Below are 21,109 nucleotides of genomic sequence, written 5' to 3'. Positions count from 1 at the left end.
CTTAATTACACGCGTCACCAAGTTATGGTCAATTTCCTTGTGAGGAGAGTACCTGTCCCATAACTGTTCTATTTATTTCAGTGCCTGACAAAAACAGTCTAATACTTTCAGCTGTATGTCACATTATGGCCGGTCCTTAACAGAAGTGATTATTCCATGATGCATGACAACACCTACCTCATCTTTTCCATGGAAGAGCCATTCGTTCCCATTGCTGAGTCTGCAAGGGACACAAATCTGAAGATATTATATGATACACCTTTTGGGGGGACCCCTGACTTTTGAGCTTTCTAGTCATGACATCCAAACATGTATGAAGCCAGATTCAGGCTGAACATCAGGAAAAGCTTCCTGACTGTTAGAGCAATACAACAATGGAACCAATTACCTAGGGAGATGGTGGGCTCCACACTGGAGGCATTCAAGATGAAGCTGGACAACCATCTGTCAGGGATGCTGTGACTTAGACTCCTGCATTGAGCAGGGGGTTGGACTCGATGGTCTTATAGGCCCCTTCCAACCCTACTATTCTATGATTCTATGTTGGGGAGTACAAATATTTTGCTATTGTATGTTTTAAGAACCGAAGAATTACAGAGTTGGAAGGTACTGAAATATTTTCTAATTCAACCTCCCCTGATTCAAAGGCAGCAGCATCCACTCCCCTCACCCAACAGAACCTTCCCTATCCTGCAATCCGTATAGAGTGCAACACCTAGAGGGCAGAGGCACTACAAACAAAAGTGCTAAATGGACAAATGGCTCCAAGGATCTCTCTCAACTCTGGACAATAAAATGGCAAATGCTGTTCAGTGTAAACAAGTGTAAAGTGATGCAAAATAAGGCAAATAAATCCTAACTTCTCATATACCCTGATGGTGTCTGAGCTAGTGGTGACTAACCGGGAAAGGGATTTTTGGGCTGTGGTGGAGAGCTCAAAGAAAACACATGACCCCAGCTATGTGGCAGCTGTGAAGAAGGCAAATTTCTTGTTAGGAAAGAGAATGAAAAGAAAACTGGCAACATCATAATGCCTTTGTACAAATCTATAGTGTACCAAATTTGGAATACGGCATATTTTGGTAATGCACCTCAAAAAGGATATTGTAGAGATGGAAAAGGTGCTGAAAAGGGCAAATAAAATAATCAAGGGGCTGGAGCAACTCCCCTATGAGGAAAGGTTACAATGTTTGGGACTTCTTTGTTTAGAAAAAAGGCAAGTAAGGAGGGTAGAGAACAGAGGTGTATAAAGTTCTATATGGTGTGGAGAAAATGGATAGGAGAATGTTTTTCTCATCATAAAACCTAGGGTCATCCACTGAAGCTGAATGGTGGGAGATTCAGGACAAACAAAAGAAAGTACTCCTTCACACAACGCACAGCTAAGCTATGGAATCTGCCAACACAAGATATGATGGGCACCAACTTAGACAACTTTCAAAGGGGCTTAAGAAAACTCCTTGAGGATAAAGCTATCACTGCCTACTAATCATTATGGCCATATGCTGGCTCCAGGATCAGAGGCAACAAGCCTCTAGATATTCATTGCTGGGGAACAGCAGTGGGAGAAGGCTCTTGCCCACATGTCCTGCGTGTGGGCTTCCCATAGCTTCTGGCTGTCCACTGTGGGAAAGAGGATCCTGGACCAGAGAGGCCTCTAGTTTGATCCAGTACAGCAATTAGCATTCATTGCTTCCGAGTAAATGTTTTGCAGAAATCATGTTCTTTTAAGATACACCTTCCGCCCTGAGCCACACACCTTAAAAGGCATCTTCTCCCCAGATAATCTCAATTGTTTGCAAGGAAGTCCGCCTATACCCATATCTTGCTAAGGATCTACAGTGACCCTAGGCTCAGGGTTTGTCTGCCTCAGTCTTTGGCCAGGACAGGCTCAAGCAGAAACAAAATGCAAGGATGCTATTAGTGGCAGTGTGCCTGTCCTTACCTCAGCTTGAAGACATGTTTTTTCTTCTTGTAATCAACGGCTACTTCACAGAAGGCATTCTTGAGCTGGAAAGGCTCCTCTCCGTGGTAAGGCACACCCAAGGCCAAGCTCTTGGCATCTTTATAGAAGGCCAGCTCACTGCTCCTGAGCACGCAGTATAACGTATTCCAGGACCTAGCAAGAAGGAAGAAACATCTAACGGGGGACTCCGCAGATTAAATAAGACTGTCGGACTCTTCTAAGGCTGCACTCCTAAGCACGCTTATTACAAAGTAGTCCCCCTTAAATAAAACAGGACTTGCTTCTAGGCAAACATGGCATAGGATTGCACTCCATGACTCACACCTGTTCAGACTTAAAGGGTGCACAGATAACATGTGTTTTGTTCCCTCCCAGCTAATTTTCTAAAATCAGCTAGTGGCTTTGATCTTGGTCTACAACTAGAAATGTGGACAGACAATTCCTAGAGGGATCTTTAGTAAAGCTAGTCAAAACAACTCAGATTAATCTTTGGGTGCTAGGAGAACATCATGCTATAGAAAATGTCATTATATCTGAGGACAAACACATTGGAGAAATGCTGAATGCTTCTGAGCTTACCAAAAATGTTTGCTATCTATTCTATAGAGTAGATTATTGTAAGTTTGCCCATGTTTCTTGACCACTGTGAATGAATGACCAGGGACTTTAGCAAAAGAACTGTTGTGGTCCTTATAATGAATGACTAGGGAATGTTTCTGCTGAAAGCCTAGAATCTAGCTTTCAGAAGGTGACACTTTCAGAATTTGTGGAGGGTGATACCCTCCAGCTAAGGGGAGGGAGCGCAGAAAGAAATTGGGGTCAGTTTGGATTTGGAAAAGATCTGGGGTGCCTAGCTGGAGTCAGCAGAAACTGAGGTGCAGCCTTGGAGGGGAGCTGCACAATTTCAGAATCTGGTGCAGAGCAAGCAGGAAAGTATATATAAACAGATCTGAGGAGAAAGTAAGGAAACATACATCAGAGTAATAATTCTATTTTTAAAAATTCTATAATTGGGGAAGGAAAAAGGCATTCTTGCATTCTAAAGGCTGAGCAGGGGAAGGTAACATTCTAGATCTTAAAGTAGTAGAAACAATTTTTCATCCCAGGTGGAGAAAAAATAAGGTCCTTTGTGTTATCTGACTGGAATTGCAAAATACCATGTCTGGGGTACAGGAAGGGTCTAGTTAGAACAGTACACAGAGAGATTCAATGATGTCATAGATTGTTTTTCTCTCTCAACCTCTTTCTTAATGTGCTTGTTAGCTGCTTCTACATTTAACAAAGAGAGATGATGTACAGCCTGCAGCTTTTTCCTTTGAAGAGCCAATACACATATATTACAGTGGCAATGGCATTTCCCAATGGCTACCATACAGCAGCACAATCTGGCAATGCCAGATGCCATCTGCTTGTATCAATAACTTGTGAGTGCTTACAGGTACTGTGGGCTGCACCTCATCCCCTGAACTTAAGGTCATGCTCCCTTATGCAAAGCTAACCAGCTCTTGCCTTTTCAGTATGCAGCTGTGATCTCAGGCATGCCTGAGCACCACTAAACTTCCACAATGCTAACCTGCCGCAATCTGCAAAGTCATGGTGAGAAAAATCTCTCAGCCATGACGCCATTCAGCCCCAATCTTCTCCAGTGTGCCCAGGCCTTGGTGGTATGGGGCCCATCATGATTCAGGAAAGGTGGCTGCTTGCATTCCTACACAGCTTTCATCTCTCCTTTCAACAAAGCCCAACGTTTCAAGGACCTTTCACATCTACAAGGTCAATGACGATGGCATCAACACTTCCGTCATCTTCATCATTTGTCTGGATCTGTTGTGAATTCATAGGATTTGGCTTCATTTCAATTGTTCTGCAGTGGATAACCAACTGCCTATGACCCCAAGCAATAGCAATTCTGTAAAGAGGTTAATTAGGGAAGCTGCTTTCAATGTGTTGTGCTAAAGAACAAACCCAGAAGCCATACAAACAACTAACTGTACCTGTTGGAAGCCCTCTTGTTGGGCGCCTCTAGATCATGCTTCCGCCCCAGGTAACCCTCAAGCTGTACGCTGTGAGATCTATCCAGCTGTGCCGGTAGGGTTGCTGTCTCGTCAATCTCGCTCACAGGGGTCTGGGCCACTTTGAAGAGTGAATCCTTTGTGGATGTTTCTTCACTATCCACTTTGATCTCTGTCTCAGGCAGTTTTTCTTCAGGCAGCTCTTCTAGGGCTGTTTCATGGCCCGGTCCCTCATTTTCTTGCACCTGCTGTAAACACGTGTGTGCGAGAGAGCATGTTTGTTTAATTGAAAGCCAAAGCAATTCAAGATGATATTGGGGGTGTGGGGTGGGTTCTGCTCCATTCCACTGAAGGTACTGAGAGTAATTCTCCACATTATGCAGAATGGGGCAGTAGAACAGGGTGACAGAATTCTGGACCGTACCACTTCAGACAGCAGGAGGGAGGCATATTTTTAATGTCCCCCACCCCCACCCCACACAAAGCTTCCTGTATGTAGTAAACTAGTACATCAGTGAGAACGGTTTAGTGCAGCCCTGGAAAGCTAGTTTATTCTACGGAAGGAGCTTTTTAGGAGGGGAAACAATCAAAATATAATCCCTCACCTGTAATCTGGAGGCGGTACAGCTCAGAATTCTACCACCTCAGTCTATCACCTCATGGCTTTTCTCAAAATACAATGGTAGCATGGGAGCCACCGTACCTCAGCTCCTTCCTGTGCTCTTTGGGTAGCATGAGAAGAAGCCCTAGACCATGTGGGAGGAGCCAATATTCCAACTACTCTGCACACCAGCATGACCTCTCCTGGAAATGTTGATGTGGGAAGAACTTGCAGCATGGGCCACCCCCTCAGGATCCAAAACTACTTGAGCACAAAGGAGGCTCACTGTAGAAGCCCCCACATTGCAAACATGGCATGGAGTCCTCGTTCTGCAAAGTTTATAGACGGGGTCTCAAAGTGAAATGGTTCCTACAGTGATTTCAACACTGTGATAGCAGGAGGAAATAAAAATGCAATGACCCAGTTGCCTCTACAAACCTAATCCAGTTGACTTACTAGGCTTCCATATATTATTTCTGAAGCATCTAGGGTGCTTCCAGACAAGGCTTCCATTGCCCTGCCTCATTCACGGAATTTTATGGGAGTTCCAGATGACATCTTCCACTCACAGCCCTCTTGTGTTTTCCCACTGCTTCTTCCATTTGTTCTCTTACTGAAGAAACCATTAATGGGGGCAGGGCGGGGTGGAATGGGGGAATTAATGCCTTCTGAGTGGTAGTGCTAGGAGCCCTCTGTCTGGAAGCACCCCTAACACCTATTTCTAAATGCAGTAATCTCAGTTGATAACCGGAGCATATGAAACTCTCCTTAGGTTTTAGATAGCAATGCAATCACGGAGAATATGTGGGCTGAAATTCTTCCCCGCCCCCACTTTTTTGTAGATTCACCTATAACTTCCAGCTAAAACCCCTTCTGACTGAAAGCCAATGCGGTATAGTGGTTAGACCAGGGCTGGGCAACTGCAGAGGGCTGCACAGGACCTCCCCCAGAACCCTCCAGGGGCCACACACCTCCCCTGCCATATATTGAACTGGTCGCACTACTACAAGAAGTGGTGGGAGTGCATACCTTATTTCCCAGCAGAACTGCATTCCCCCCAGCCTGGCAAACAGCTGTTTGGTGGCCTGAGAGAAGCACAATTTGGCTGGGAAACAAGGTGGGTGCTCTCCGCACAGCTTGTTTCTTAGGAGAGTAGCTGGGAATCCAGCAGTGTGGCAGTGGTGGGAAGCTGCATGTGGCCCCTGGGCTGGAGAGCTACATGTGGCCTCTGGGTTCTAATGCTCGACTGGGATTCCAGAGAAGTGGGTTCTAGTCCCCACTTGACCATGAAGCTCACTGGGTGACTTTGGGCCAGTCACTGACTCTCAGCCTAATCTACCCCACGAAGTTGTTATGAGTCTAAAATGGAGAGGAGAGGAGGAAGATCACGTATGCTGCCTTGGACTCAATTGAAGAAAGTCAGGATATAAATGGAACAAATAAATATCTTAGAGCAGGTGTGGGTGACTTATTTAGCCTTCAGGGCCCCATGCAGTGCTGGGTGATAGGTCACGTAAACATAAACACACACACACACACACACACACACACACACACACACACACAGAGGGATGGGATCACTGGGGGATGGAAGGCTTAAACCTCATGCCCTCCCCAGTGATCTCACTTGGGATTGCTGTTTCTCAGGATTGATGGCGCTGGAGAACGCAGCATGTGGGGATGACCTTCCCGGTATGCACACTTCCCCAACTCAACTGGCCTCCCAACAGTCCATCGCACAGCTGTTTGGGGAGGCTGTTGGAAACTCAAGTGAGCCAGGGAAGAGGGCATGCAGAGAATGTCATCCCTTCACCCCCCTTCCCCAGCATGATCACGCCGCCTTGTGCTTGGAGGGCCGCACTACCCCTCCCTTGAGGATCTACAAATGTAACCAATCCTGGAAAATGATGGTTCTTTCAAGCAGGCTATTGAGGGAAGGGTTGTCATAGTTGACATTAAATATTATTAGTATTATTTATGTATTTGTAGACAGCCATCTGTATGATGGCCCTTTACAGAGTAAAGGTCCCTGCCCTGAGGAGCCTGCAGGGGCAAGCGGGGAAGGAATACACAATGGTTTTGGATAATGTGCTTAGGCGTAGTTGGAGGCGAAGTTGCAGCAGGGCATGGGAACTAGGGAGAAGCCAAAGATTTATGGAAAAGGTTGGATTTGAAGAGAGATTTGAGGAAAGCAAAAAATGGCATCATGTAGGTCAGCCATGGAGAGCCTCGGGCCTGCAAAGCTCCCCACTCAGGTCCCATCACGGGGAAAAAAATCTTTCTGACCCCACCTCCTTACCTTTGATCATGGCATACTAGGGATGAAGATCAGGAGCTCTCCGCAGCTTAGCTGAGTTGCAAAGAGGCCCCGATCTTCACCCTCAGTGCACCTCAGTGGGGATAAAGACCAGGATCCCTCTGCCACTCTGCTGATCAGTAGCTGATTTGGATGGGGGGGGACTGGTTCTGGGTGGGGCTGCACTCCCCATCAGTTTGGGATTACTCCTGGACCTCAAGTTACCTATGGAGATGCAGGTGGCATCAGTAGCCAGGAGCATTTCTTACCACCTTTGGCTGGTCTACCTGCTGCAGCCTTATCTAGAGAAGGCAGACCTTGCCTCAGTGACACATGCTTTGGTTATGCCCAGGTTAAATTATTGTAATGAACTTTATGTGGGCCTCCCCTTAAAATTGCAAGTGGTGAAGAATGCAGTAGCTAGAATGCTTGAAAAAGCTAAGCATTTGGATCACACCTATTCTGTGCCAGTTACACTGGCTACCTATTTATTTACAGGACCTGCATTGAGCAGGGGGTTGGACTCGATGGCCTTGTAGGCCCCTTCCAACCCTACTATTCTATGATTCTATGACTCATTTTAAAGTGTTGCTTTTAAACCAGGAGTGGGGACCCTTTTCTCCCTCAAGGACCACATTCCCTCAGAGGTAATTTATCAGGGTCTGCATACCAGTTGTGGGCAGGATCAGAGTCACCCCACACACACACTCCCTTTTTGGTGATTTTAATCTTAACGTTATCATCATCCCACACTCTCTCCCTCTTACCCCACCTCCCTCATGTGAATGGATGAATGGGGCATGTGTGGAAGTGTGCAGGGATTCATACACAACCCTATCTATTCTCTCTCTCATACACACACCATGCCTGGGTAAGGACCGAAGGGGCAGAGCCAGCAGAGATGCCATGGTCTGAAGGTTCTCCATCTCTGCCCTAAACAGTTTGGGACCGTGTTGCCTGAAAGATCACCTCCACGAATATGAACGTGTCCAAACTCTAAGAGCAACAGCTGAGGCCCTGCTCCCTGGTCCAACGGTGAGAGCTGTCAGATTAGTGCAGCCTTCCCCAACCTCCAGATGTTTAGGACTATAATTTCCAGGATTCTTGACCATTGGTCATGCTGAGAGTTGCAATCTAACACATCTGGAACCAGGTTGGGGAAGGCTGGCATAGTCCCATGCAGGCTGTTATCACATGATGTTTCTGGACATGCCAATTAGCCCTCAACTGCAGGGATCAGAAGTGCTATTCCACGTCTTCTGACCCTCACAGTCCAGATGCACAAGGATGCTTCAGCTTGCAATGCCCACACAACTAACAGCTGGCATGGAACCATCATAGGCGGTGTAGCACACACAGCTGGCTTTCTGCCAATATGCTGGGGCATCGCAGGGGAAAAATATGCCTCCTTTTGTCTGGGGTATTTCCTAAATGGGTTTTAGATGTGGGGGAGCACTCATGTAAGATCACCCACTTGCAGACTCAAGTGGTAAGAATCCAGGAAGGCTGTACCACTACTATTTCTGACAGGGTAGTTTAGCCCTCAGAGATGAGTTGTGACAGGAGAGCCAGGTGTGAGAGATTCTGGGCTGTTTAAATTGGTCAGCTGCTACAGCAGAAGCCAGACAGAGAAATGGTGTGGAGGCTCATAGAGCCAGGAGTTTTAGGCACTCACTGTAGTTTCAGGCAGGTAGGGGAACATGACAGGACTAGGGATCTCAGCACCCTCACCCAAATAAAAGCCCAAGGATTCTTTGGGGGAAGCCATATAACACTGTTATAGATTTGTAGAGCAGATATGCAGTGAGAGTTGAGTGCTGTTTGTTTTAAACTGATGTTTTATTTTATACTGTTCCTGTTTTATTGTGTTTGGAACTGCTTTGGGGGCCCTATGTAGGAAGAACAGTGTGTGTACACACACGTGCACGCAAATACATGTAAGCAAAACCAAGCTCCATTGAAGCTTGGACTTACCTTTGCCTTATCAACTACATTTCCATCGTCTGCGTTTGCAACATTTTGAAAAGCAGATCCATTATACGATTATTGGTCATTGTATACACTCAAATAAGGAATGGCTTTGACCATGGGACCCAGAGCCAACACCTTTCCTGATTGCTGTGCAGATACTGACAGTGCAATCTATGCATCTCCACTTGGAAATCCCATTAAGTTCAATTGGACTTACACCCAGGCAAATGTGTATAAGATTGCAGCCTAAGAAAATAATTGAACTTGTCTCTCATCATGCAGCTTAGCTACATCAGAGCATGCATCTAACATTCAACCAGCCATGCAGCATAGTGTAGGTTGTATGGGCTGTTTCAGTACTGGTATCACACACCTAGGGTTGGATCCAGATTTATGCTGGGTCAACTGTACTGATGCAAGTGGACTTCCCCACCCCATCTTTCCCATAGCAACCCCTCTAGCTTCCTGAAAATGCTACACAGTCAGGAGATCCTGACTGTGGGGTGAGCTGTGGTGTGTGGGGGAGGGGGATCCCCAAAATCTGATGAAGGGACCTTACATGAGCACAGCACTTTTAAATCATCTTTATATTCTTAAGATTCCTGAATTATATTAGAGCAGTGCCAAGTCCAGTCAGTACTTAGCTTGTGGATATCTTCATTAACTCTACTGTATTTGCCTTCCAAAACACCAAGAGCTTCCCTGCTTTGGGGAAACATTTTCTCCCAAGTTGTTGGATAAAGAGATTCCGTAATGCAGTAACAAGGGGAGGACCAGGGCTGCCTCGGAAGCGACCAGACCACAGATGCCTATTTCACCACACTGTGGGAACTCACTGCCAATCAGGGCTTCCTGCCACAAGCACAACATGGTGAAATGGCCAAATCTGTGTTTGCCACACATGACAGCGCATAGGCAGGTTCACCTCTGAAGTCGGCTCTCACCATATGGACAGTCATGAAATCAGATAGGGTAAATGTTTGGGGCTCCTCCAATGACAAATGCAAACAGTGTCTGTGACCACCCAGTGTCTGACTTTTCCGTTTCATGAAGCCACCATGCACATGAAAGAAATATGTCTGAGCTTGAAACATTGGAAATTGCAGATCTTATGAGATTATAGATCACACATTTTACCTCTCAAATAAGGAATGACTCTGACCATGGGATCCAGCCAACACCCCTCCTGGTTGCCATGAAGATACCGGCAGTGGAATCCTATGCATCTCTACTTGGAAGCAAGTCCCATTAAGTTAACTGGGACACACCCAGGTAAGTGAGTAGGACTGCATCTTAAGGCAATAGTTGCACTTGTCTGTGATGTGGAACATGCCGCTTAGCTACACCTCAGAATGCCATCTAACACTCAACCAGCGCAGTGTAGGTCTCCTTTCTCCAACCTGGTGTCCTCTAGATATTTTGGACTACAACTCCAGGCATTTCTGCCTGTTGCCCATGCTGGCCGGAGCTGATGGGAGCTGAAGTACAAAACATCTGGAGGGCACCAGGCTGGGAAAGGCTGCTGTAGGGCGACTAACAACACTTAAAAATAAATACCTGATAAATAAACTACATTAAATGGAAGTTGGAACCTGGGAAGAGGCAATCAGCCTGATCTAGCGAGGAAGCTTCATGGGTGGAAACAGGTTTCTGTGTGTGCAGCCAATGCCAACGTGCATCTCCATGTGCAAACCACATCTCTATGTTCTTCTGGGCTCCACTGAACTAGCTGGATGAGAGTTATCAAGCATGGAGATTTCATCATCTGTGAATTGGCCCTTCCAGGGTAGTTAAAAGGTGCTGTACTTTATAACACTGTATCCTTTGAATTTTGCAAGCACCCTTCGGCTTTAAAATGTTTCCGCCATTTGTATTACCATTTTGTGAGGGGGAAAAAACCAAGTGGGATCCTTGGGGTCTTTACAGTACAAAGAATGGGTGAGTTACAGTGCCTTGCGGGGGTAGGTAGTTGCAGGGCACCATTCCTTTCATTCCTCTTGGCTTGTTGAAAGAGAAACAGGTTCTGGAAACATCACCTCTTTGTTGATACATAGAACTGTGTGTACGCACGTGTGTATATACACACACACACACATTGATTCAAGATCACACTTCCCCATAAGCCTCTCATAGCCACAACAAATGACTAAAAAGCCTGCATTTGAATCAAGCCACACCTCTAACCCCAATTTCCAAGCAGCCTGTCTTTCTGAACAATAAGATCACGAATCTTTTTAGCAGTGATCCTCTTGCTACTCCATGACTTTGAATGTAACCCCCAGCACAACATGTGTTCTGTTGCTGTGCCATTTTTCCACCATGTTTCAGACACACACATGGCAAAATATGCCCAGACATCATTGCTGAAATGAGTGCATGTTTTTTAATGCCCCTGTTCCTTCATGACTTGCCAGAAAAGGTATTCCCGAGCAAAGTATTCCTACATCTTTCCTACCCCTGTCTTGGGTCCAATTTCTTATTCTTTTGTGCTGTCATCTGCAGGCTGCTTGGGATTTCCCTGTGCAGTATTTTTCAGTGCTTTCACAGAAATACCTGAAAAAGCTGAACAGTTGGACTATAAAAACTACAGCTGTGCTTCCTTTTTTTTGTGACCCTCTGGCCTTTTTATCTCACTGTGACAGGCTTTCTTGGAGCATCACAGTGAACAAGGCAAGGGATGGAACAAGCTGTTTCAGTGCCTACTGGTATCCATAGAAGCTCAACTTTGTGACTAGCTCCACAGAAACTTGCTTTCTCAAAAGCAGTCACCCTGTGGCAGGGCCTGTTGGCCATCCATGTGGCCCTTGGTACGGTGACTATGACTGGCATTCCATAGAAAGGAGTCAGCAAAGCTCCAAGACCTGAAATACATGCAGAGGGTGACTGATGACAGTAAACAGGTTCCAGAAGAAAACTAATGATACAGAACAGCCAGACCTCAGGGGACTTAAGAAAAATGACTTCTCAGTTGCCTATGAAACAAAATGCTTAGGGGTGAGAGCTGCATTGAAGAATATGTACTGGGAAAACAGTGGCTTTAGCTGCTGTCTTCTTTTGTGATTTGCCACAAACCAAACATACCTTGTAGTGTATACCATACAAACGCAATTGTCACAAAACCAGTAATAGTTCAGCATGTTAGAAGAAAACCAGGCTGAAAGCAGATGTGAGAAAAAAGCAGCAGCAGCAAATATGGTTCCTTCCCACTTTTTCTTTTTTGGCACGCTGGCAGCCTTTAAAACTCTTCCTCCAGGCCTTCTGCTTAACCTGGAGTGATTCCACCAAGGTCCCATTCAGTTGCCAGGCTTGATGTGCTTAACAGTCCATCTACAGCAAACAGCTTAAGATATGAAAAGAGCCTCTCCAATGGTCAAGCCAGAGTCATTACTTCAGAGATGGAGCTTTAGCATCAAGCACTTGGCACAAAGGCTCAGGGAAGAGGTCCATGCCAGGATTTTTTGGGGGCACCCCAATCCCAAGTATGACCAAAAGCCTGTGGGGCAGGACTGCAAGAAGGATCATGTAGCCTGAAGCAAAGGGGCATTCAGAAGAAAGAGGCAAGTATACATGAGAAGAAGCATAAGAAGGGAGGACAGGGGCAGATTGAGAGAGGGAGTGTCCTGGATGGCATATCCATTAAAGACATTCTAGTGTGCTTGGTGAGAAAAGGAAAATGGATAATATCACAGAGAATTTAATGCTGCCTTGAGTGCTTGAACCAGAAGTTATATCCTCAGATATTAAGCTGGACACTACAGGACACAAGGCTCCAGGGTTTCATGAGCAAGTTGTCTGAGGTAAAAGAGAAGAATAGGATGACTAAGAAGGAGGAAGAAAGCAATGAAAGAAAAAGCAAAGATGGCCAAGAACAAGGCATTGACACAGAGAAGCACAAAGGCTTACAGAAGACAACAAAAGTTTAGACAGAGTTTGTTGAAATTCTGCTGGACACTGCAGGGAAGGGTAAGAGCAGTAGAAAAATGTGACATCAGGAAGGCCGGTCTTTAGTCAGCTGATGATTTCTGTGTCTGGCACTGGTAATGAAGAAAGCATATGTCAATCATCATAAGACTTATTTTTGTATATGGTGAAGACTGATCCTCACAAAGAAATGACTTGCACTTCCCAGTTGAAACATCTAGAGTAGATGCTTCTAAGTTTTTAAATGCTCAGTTAACCATTTGCTTTCAATAAATATAGAATGTAGATGGATGTGGGTGCACACAAGTGTGAGTAGGCAAGATAGAGTACTGTGCGAAAACATGTATTGAAACTCCAACAGCGAGCCTTTTAAGAAGAACAAAATATAACGTTTATTGTATGCTTCTTGATGTTGTTGCTTAGAGAATTTTTGCCTGCATGTTCAGAGCTTATTTGGTTCTCCATGGTGCTTCCCAGCCATCATACCAAGAGGTGCAAGTGGAAAGGAGGACTACCAAATTCATTGGCAGGAGTACACCTCCATTGACAGCTTCTGGGAAAAGAAACCACGAAGCTGCTTTTTGCTGGCACGCTATATTGATGTGCATTCCTTTGCAGGTAGCACCCTGCATCACAAAGGAAGCCCAAAGCACCTGTGCAGAGCCTCTCAGACATTTTTTATTATTATTAAAGAGTTTCCAGGGGCTTGAGGTGCCTCTGGTACAACAAGGATTGTCCAAACAATTCATTTTGACATGTTTGGAAGTATGTCTGTAAGATGAAAGAAATAACACTACACAGAAACCAAGCTTCTGAGTCCAGCACCTCAAATCTTAGTTATTTTAAAGAAATGTCATGGTCATAGCACCCTCCTACCTGGTGATCTTCCTCTTCCTGTTTACAAGCACAAAAATCAGTCTGTTTTTCTAACAGGGAAATAGGCAATATACCCAAGGTCACTGAGTAAATCGGTAGCAAAGATGGCAATATAGCCAGGAATTCCATCTTCTTCTGCTCCTCCCCACATTAACTATAGGATGCAATCCAGATGTTTCTGTAGGTATAATTACCCCACTCTTCTTTCGCCAGGCTGTTCCATTGTACTTAACAGGGGCATTGCTAGGTACTTAAAAGATTCAAGATACAGGCCCACAGGACACAAATTTGCATACATGTTGCTTATGCCAATTTATATGTAATTTTGAAGTATTTACTGGATTTAAATTTCACAGAAGGCAAGGCAGGGCAATTAATTTCCCATCCAAATAACCCCCAAATAAAATAAATTCTTCAATTCATTTACTCCCCAACCCCAGGTCATACCAAATCAGTTAGCTGAGTCTCTCTTCAATTAATGTGTCCCCGATTAATTTCCCACACAATGGATCTGGCTCAAAATCACCTTTTCCCTTCAATTAATAATTGCCCCCATTCAATCAATCATTACCACCACCACCACCACCACTCATAAATTAAATTCAAAATAAATAGTGTGCGAATACACACAACTCCATTTGAGTGAGTGGGGGTTCTGACTATGAGATGAGATGGCTGGGCTGGTGGGTGGTGAACTTCTTTAATTTTACTGTGTTTGTTTTTTAGCTGAATCAGGAAGCTGGCAGCTCTGTTATGTTACTGACCTCCCTGTGGTCTCACTGCACAACCTAAAGCCTTGAATCTGCCGCTGAGAAGGGAAGCGACAGAATGTGCTGATGTCCTGTCCCATGGGGCAGCCATCTCTGTTTCCATACCACTATGTCCCTAGATACTGAAACGAGAGAACATCATCACATTTCATCATTTCCCTGCCTAGTGGTCGATTACAGCCATCCGGTTGCACAGTGGTGTGCTCTGGCCACCCACACACTGACACGGCCACTGATGACAGGCGCCCAGGACCCAGCAGCCACTTGCTGGTCTGGGTATAAAGCTAGGGTGATGGTGGGTTTACTTTTATAACTAAATTACATGCATAGTGGGACGGGAGAGAAACCTGCCCCACCTTTCCTCTCTCTGTTCTGCTGTTTTTTTCATCTCGGCCTGGCTCCAATAGGGGAACTGAACTGATTGGAGCACGGGAGGAAGTTTTGAACTGAGGAAAAAAGCCTCCAGACTGTTTTATACTCAGACCGGCATCTGGCTTGGTCCTCAGCAGACCTGGGCTTTCTTGGGGAGGCAGGGGGGGGGCCAGACTGGCAGGCAAAAAACCAGGGCATAGGCCCCCTGGGACTCACCTCCAACAGTGCCCCTGGTATTTATCCATTAGCATGGAAAGTAAGTTGACTTGTATATCTGCCACCTTCCCCCCTTGTAGGAGAATGTGGCTTGGGCCGTAAGATGACAGTACCTGGGAAGTGGCCTAAGACTGAGTAGCCCATTCTGGAACAGCAGAATCCACAATGAGGGCACACAAAGCCAAAATCGATTCCTTAAGAGGGCACAGTGGAATGGGAGAGGAAGAAAATGTGTTGTTGTTTAATGATGTGAAAAATATGTCGTTGGGGTGCCACATTTGATCAGATGTCCCTAGACAGATCAGATGATCTTTTCCAAATGGTTCGCCAAATGCCTGAAAAAATAAAACCTTTCTCTTCTGGATACAGATGACTGACTGTCCAATAAAGATTTGAGCTCTTGATCCATAAAGCATTCAGAGCTGTGGACAGGGAACAGGAACTACTCCACAGGAACAGCAGGGAGATCAGGTGGCGAATATCTCTGCATTATTTGTTCATTTGATGCAGCTGGACTAAGTAAAATCACCTGGAAGCCAGAGCCTCTTTGGCTGTATATAGTGCTCAGGATCAGGCCTGCAAAGAGGAAAGTGCCTGAGGAATTACTCCAGAGAAGGTGATCAGTGATTAAGAATGTGTGTGCTTTCTTCTCTCCATTTGGTTTAACACTCTTGAGCTCTACAAATAACCTTTTTCTACAAAACTACCAGATACTGCATCTCCATCTATAGTTGTAAATCCACTAAATACCCTTTAAACTGATGCTTAAGGATTCTGACACTGATTGGTGAGAATATAGCAACTGCCCACTAGAATAGTTCTCCAAATGAAACAGGCGCTGCAAGTGAGCCTGAAGGATCTGTCACACCAAAAATGCCCTCATCCGAAGAATGCCTTTAGGGAGAGCTCTTCTTTTACATATATCTTAAATGTTCTGACTTTGGCAGTAGAAAATGTCAAGTTTTTGCCCCCCTCAGTAAAATAGTATGGGCTGAATCTAACTGTGCCCTTCTGTTTGTGAAAGTGCTTTTGATCTAGCATATGCCTCCACTAATGGAAGAAGAGGGGAGGCAATTTTCACCATTTCTGTCTCCTCCTTGCAGCCCCCCATTCCCTCCCAAATCTACTCCAGAGGGTTGGGAGACCTTCCAGAACACCGTGGAAGGTGGTGAGGGGGAATGCAGAGTGAATCAGTGAAAACAGCCTCCCTTCCTCTTCCATGAGCAGAGCCTTCCACTGGGTCAATGAGTCTTCTGGGAACAGAAAAAATCCTTCCAGTTGTGAAAGGGAAATACTGGATACAACCATGCAATGATTAGGCACAATACAACTTCATTTATCCATCTGTCCTGAGAGACATGCAATATATATAGAAGCTGGTATTTACATAAAGGTTCCACTGAGACAGGGCCATGAAGGAGGGATGACAGCGAGTTCAGTGATCTATGAACTTCAAGTAAATGAGGTTCAGATTATGGGGGTTGTAGGGAACATTTTAAAACAGTAATATTAATCCTAAGGTCCTGGGAGGGCATCCCAGGGGCTACAGAATATAGCAGAATTCTTTCTCTGCCCGCAGAAAAGGAGTTCTGCGGGCAGAGAAAGAGGTCTGCCCTCAGAATCCTCCTCCATGCAGTGGCAGGAAGGCCCTCTAATGTTGGAGAGGGCAAAGAAGAAGAGGTGTTCCAGGGGCCGATCAAGGAAGGCTTTGGGTCCCTCACATTCCCTGAACATGTAATTGGAACAAAGGAAAAACTACGTCAGGAGGGAAAAGTTTTAAAAAATAGGCACCCCCCCCGCCTCACACACACCTGCTACCCCGTCAGCGCAAGCTCAGCGGGGCAGAAGAAATGGTGGCTCTGCTGCTGTGGATTCTCCCTCCCCTCCCCCTTGGATGGCTCTTTCCACAATTGATTCTGCTTCTGTATGTATTTCAAAATATTCTGAGGAGCATACCGTGGATACAGGGAGAAGACTGTGAATGACACTGCATGGCAAAGTTCTAAAGACGGAATACTAGAAACCTTTTTTGTTTGAGCCAGAAAGAAGACAGTGTCACATTGTCTAATTTTGACTTTGTCTACAAGTCAAAATGTGACAAATTTTCAAAATTGCATTAAGGTGCTGAGGTTTCCAGGAAGGAGAAATTAATACTGGCAACTGACCAGTGACGAGTCTTTGGCAGCAGGGGAAAGGGCGTCTTCTAAACTCAACCCCACCTTCTTCTCACCCTCTTTTTTAGGCCTACAATAAATGAAGAACATAGTTCAGTAAATTTTAAATACAAAAGAAGACCATAGTAACATTTTCCAACTATATTTTTCTTTTGAAAACGTTCATGTTTGACAGACAATAAACAACCTCCCCCGACCCCCACACATATAATTAGAGGGCAGCAGAATAAATGCGTGAAGTTGACATTTTTCATCACGTAAAAAATGTTAATATGTGCGTGTTTAACATGGAGCTCAGCCCCAACCTACCAGACAACCAAACTTAGCAAGGAGCAATATAACATTTCTCCATGTGATCAGAAGCACCATGATGGAACTCAGTTCAATCGAAATCAGTTGTCCAAATATGATTTTAGCAAGGCACTGGGAACCTTACGTAAAACTAGACAGTTTCTATGACCACAAGAGGGCAACAACTCAGTCCTTCCTTCTGTTCAAAAAGAAAGATCCCCTCCCTACATTCAGAAAATTAACTGAGGCCCCTGCCAAAATGCCAGACTTTAAAAATAGTATCCAGCTGCACCCCAGTAAAGGGTAGAAACCATAAAGTGGTGCAGGGGGAAAAAACGGAAATAATAAAAGTTACTCAAAGTAGCATGAGACAAGGAGGTGTAGGTGTAGAAGGGGGGGGGGTCTGGCACAGCGTGTCCAGGAGGAAACTGATGTAGAATTTCTTCACAAGGGCTTTCTTCACAGGGAGCTTTTATCCTGCAATTGAGCTTGCCCCTTCACGGCAGTTTGCGGGCTCTTTACATGGCACCGTGACCCTCCAGGGCATCTCCTGCACTAAATGCCCTTTGTTCCGTTTTTAAATAGATCGCAGATAATGAGTGATCAAATTAACCGTTGTGTTCCACTTCAGTTTCCTCCCTGAAAAGAGGAAAAGCAGCAAGAAGAGGAGCAGGATCAATGACAGATAATGGAAGACTCAGATACGGGGAGAAGGAGGGGGAAAGGAAGCGGGTGAAAAAGGGAGTCGTTGTGATCCTGCATTTAAAATGGAAGCAGAAAGCCCCTTTTTAAATGCAGGTTTTAGGCTGGTGTAGAGATGCCCATAGGCTGGAACCTGATCTGGAGGTAAAGGAGAGGCTGGAATGTGCTATTTCAGCTTTGCTTGCCCCACTCTCTACTGAGCCAAGAAGCCAGCAAGGCCTCTGGCTCCTGTATGATGCCAGAGCCACTTTATGTTATACAGATATCAGCATGGAGCAGATTTGCATAGCAACCCACCAATCTTGACTGGAAATAGACTTGTGTCAAATGTCAAATGTTAAAATATATATACTTTTTTCCAACATTAATCACTTTGTAGGAAATAGTCACATGAGCAGCAGCTGTTATAGCTAATGTTTATGAGAGCTGGTGAAATTATATCCCCCACCTTCTAAACTTATTAGACCTTCAGTACCCATCTACCTATACACTTCATAGGATTCCTAGGGTTGAATCCAGAATCTGCCTCCCATGGATGGAAGAGCTCCTTCTCTCCAAGAGACACTTCTGATCTAGCAGTGGAACCCCACAGTGGGAAGAGGGGCAGTTTTCTGTTGATTCCCCCTCCCCCATCTGCTTTGGAGGGCTGGGAGACCCTCCAGAACAGTGGAGGTGGCTGTGCTGGGGGGAGGCCGAGCAAGGGAGTATCAGTGAAGATTGTCTCCTCCCCACTTTCCGCTGGGGTAGTGGTGTTCTGAGCAGAACTCCACTCTGGAAATGCTCCCACAGTTGGAAAACAAGCTGGATCCAACCCAATGTACGTTTCCCTTCGCAGGTGAGAAAGCACTTGTGGGGAGGAGGGACTTTTAGCATATACATGTCTGACAAGGAAAAGATTAAACATGTCCTCTTCCTCCTCCCAGTCTGAAGGGTTGCTTTTCATTTTAAAAAAGTTGTAGAAAAACAGTCACGGAACTACATACATTGAACTAAATTTGCAGTTTGGCCCATAAAGAGGCATGGGAATTATGTATGAAAACAATATCGTAATAAAAATTGCAACTAAATAGGGAATACAGGAGTCAATAATGATCAATATGACTGCACACCAAAGGTACTCTGGTCCCCACATTCCTAAACCAACACAATTTCAGCTGCTGTTTTGGAAAGACACTCTAGGATAAAAAGCCCATAGACATGACAACTATGGAAGTGCTACACTTGATGTATTATTTACACTCCATAATCTCTCCTTTTGTTTATTATTATTTCTGATTTCTGTAGCACTTATAAAATGTTGATTAAAAATATTTTTCTAAAGTTCCAGAAACAGAGAAACATGGAAACAGCAAAAACATTGCAACAAAAGCAGCACAATTATATATTAAAATAAGGTAAAGAAGAAACAATAACTTATAAAAGTCTCACCGAACCCCCAATACTTTAGTCATACTTTTTTCTAATTCATAACCTCCAGCATGTAGAAACAGAAAAACAAAAAATACTGAAAGATCATCATCTCCTTATGCTAACTGCAGCAACAGTATAATGCAGCTACTCTGTATGGAAGTGTACATACTTACACCATTTCTCACTATTACTTCTCTTTTTTAAGTATGTAATTGAGCCCATTTAGATCACCAATATCTTGGGTCAGACATTTACTAATTGACCCCAATTCTCTTTTAGTGAAACCCTCAAATCATTAAAAACAATTCAATGTGGAGATGGACTGAAAACACCACAGGACAACTGATCTCCAAAGAATCAATCAACCTGTTCCCCCACAAAGATTTTTTTTTTCTAATTTGAGGTTTTCACCCCATAAGGAGAATATACAGAATATGAAATGGCACAGATTAAAGGTGCATATGTTTGCACTTCTTTAAAGTCAGTAATGACCCCAAATGCTTAGGAGGTTTACTGTGGTAGTTTCTATTTATTAAATGCATTGTTAGAAATCTTATATATTATAATTAAAAATATTTTTAAAATATTGCTGCTAGTCCTACCAACAGCCACGGTAAGACCATTTGATCAGAGCGTAGCTTACATACATATAACCTACCCCGTCTCGTGTTCTGGCTCTGGTTCAAAGTCAAACTCCAGGTCTGTGGTCCTAGCTACTTTGTGCTGTGAAGGCTCCTCTGGGATCTTTCTCCTCCTTAGTAATTCAAGCTGGGAAAGAATGATTATGTTCTTTTTGGGACATAAAAATACAGCTTTTTGCATGGCACGTTGTAAAAGAGGGGAGGGGCATCCCCCATTCAAAGTGTGCTATCGCTGCTGTGGCCTCTTTCTCATCTCCAAAACACTGTACTCCTTCTTTCCCCCAACTCTTTACAGACCAGCTGGCTTTTCCTAAACAATTCCCCCAACCCCAGAGCATTCTCTTTTGCCATTTATACCGCCATATCACTTCTCTAGTGTCGAGCTCTGACTTTACTAGAAGAGATACCGACAAGCCCAAGGTGCCACTACAGCAGTTAACCCAAAACCTCTGCAAACCTTCTTTCTTGACATATATCAACATGCTTTCTTTTGAAGCCAACCCTTCTGAAGAAATGTTTGAGAAAAGTTTTATGAAAAGCCTCAGATGAAAATCAAATAAAAACAATGTTCAGCTTTTAAAACATTATTGGGTCCCCTGTTCCCAACCAGTTCAGTCCAAAGTTTCCACTGTTGTTAGAATACACCGCCTATAAAAGTTGAAAGCCTCTTCCTCCCATGAACTACTTACTGTGGTCAGACGCTCCAATGCAGCAAAACGCTCCTCCCACGTGGCTGTGGATTTCTCAAAGGCCTCGTGTCTTTTTAGTAGTTTCTCCACAGCATCCACAGTTTGCCCATAATCACCACTGGACAGATAAGGCTCCTGGGCAATGAGCCACGCCTCGGCCACTGAGGCATCCCTGGAAAACTGACATACCTCTAGCACTGT

At 44.7% G+C, this 21,109-nt stretch overlaps 1 protein-coding gene across 10 annotated transcripts in view; it reads right to left on the bottom strand.

Moving 5' to 3' along the window:
- The window catches only part of SPTB (spectrin beta, erythrocytic), a 154,504-nt gene that overhangs the window by 4,112 nt on the left and 129,283 nt on the right, over positions 1-21,109 (bottom strand). For 8 of the 10 annotated variants that reach the window (XM_084804308.1, XM_084804326.1, XM_084804316.1 and 5 more), the window contains 6 exons: positions 20,909-21,105; positions 20,237-20,346; positions 17,167-17,245; positions 3,961-4,226; positions 1,946-2,119; positions 178-220 (listed from right to left, as the gene is read on the bottom strand). In XM_084804308.1, the coding sequence (XP_084660434.1) occupies positions 178-220; positions 1,946-2,119; positions 3,961-4,226; positions 17,167-17,245; positions 20,237-20,346; positions 20,909-21,105 (869 nt within the window). Of the gene's footprint in view, positions 1-177; positions 221-1,945; positions 2,120-3,604; positions 3,876-3,960; positions 4,227-13,134; positions 15,578-17,166; positions 17,246-20,236; positions 20,347-20,908; positions 21,106-21,109 lie in introns of those variants that run through there. The other 2 variants (XM_084804367.1, XM_084804373.1) reach the window with 2 other exon arrangements.

Source organism: Heloderma suspectum, chromosome 1 (genome assembly GCF_057233095.1).
Source record: "Heloderma suspectum isolate Gila_16-S chromosome 1, 16-S_ref, whole genome shotgun sequence".
In the NCBI taxonomy this organism is placed as follows: domain Eukaryota; kingdom Metazoa; phylum Chordata; class Lepidosauria; order Squamata; family Helodermatidae; genus Heloderma; species Heloderma suspectum.
This window is presented reverse-complemented; position numbering and strand designations above follow the sequence as displayed.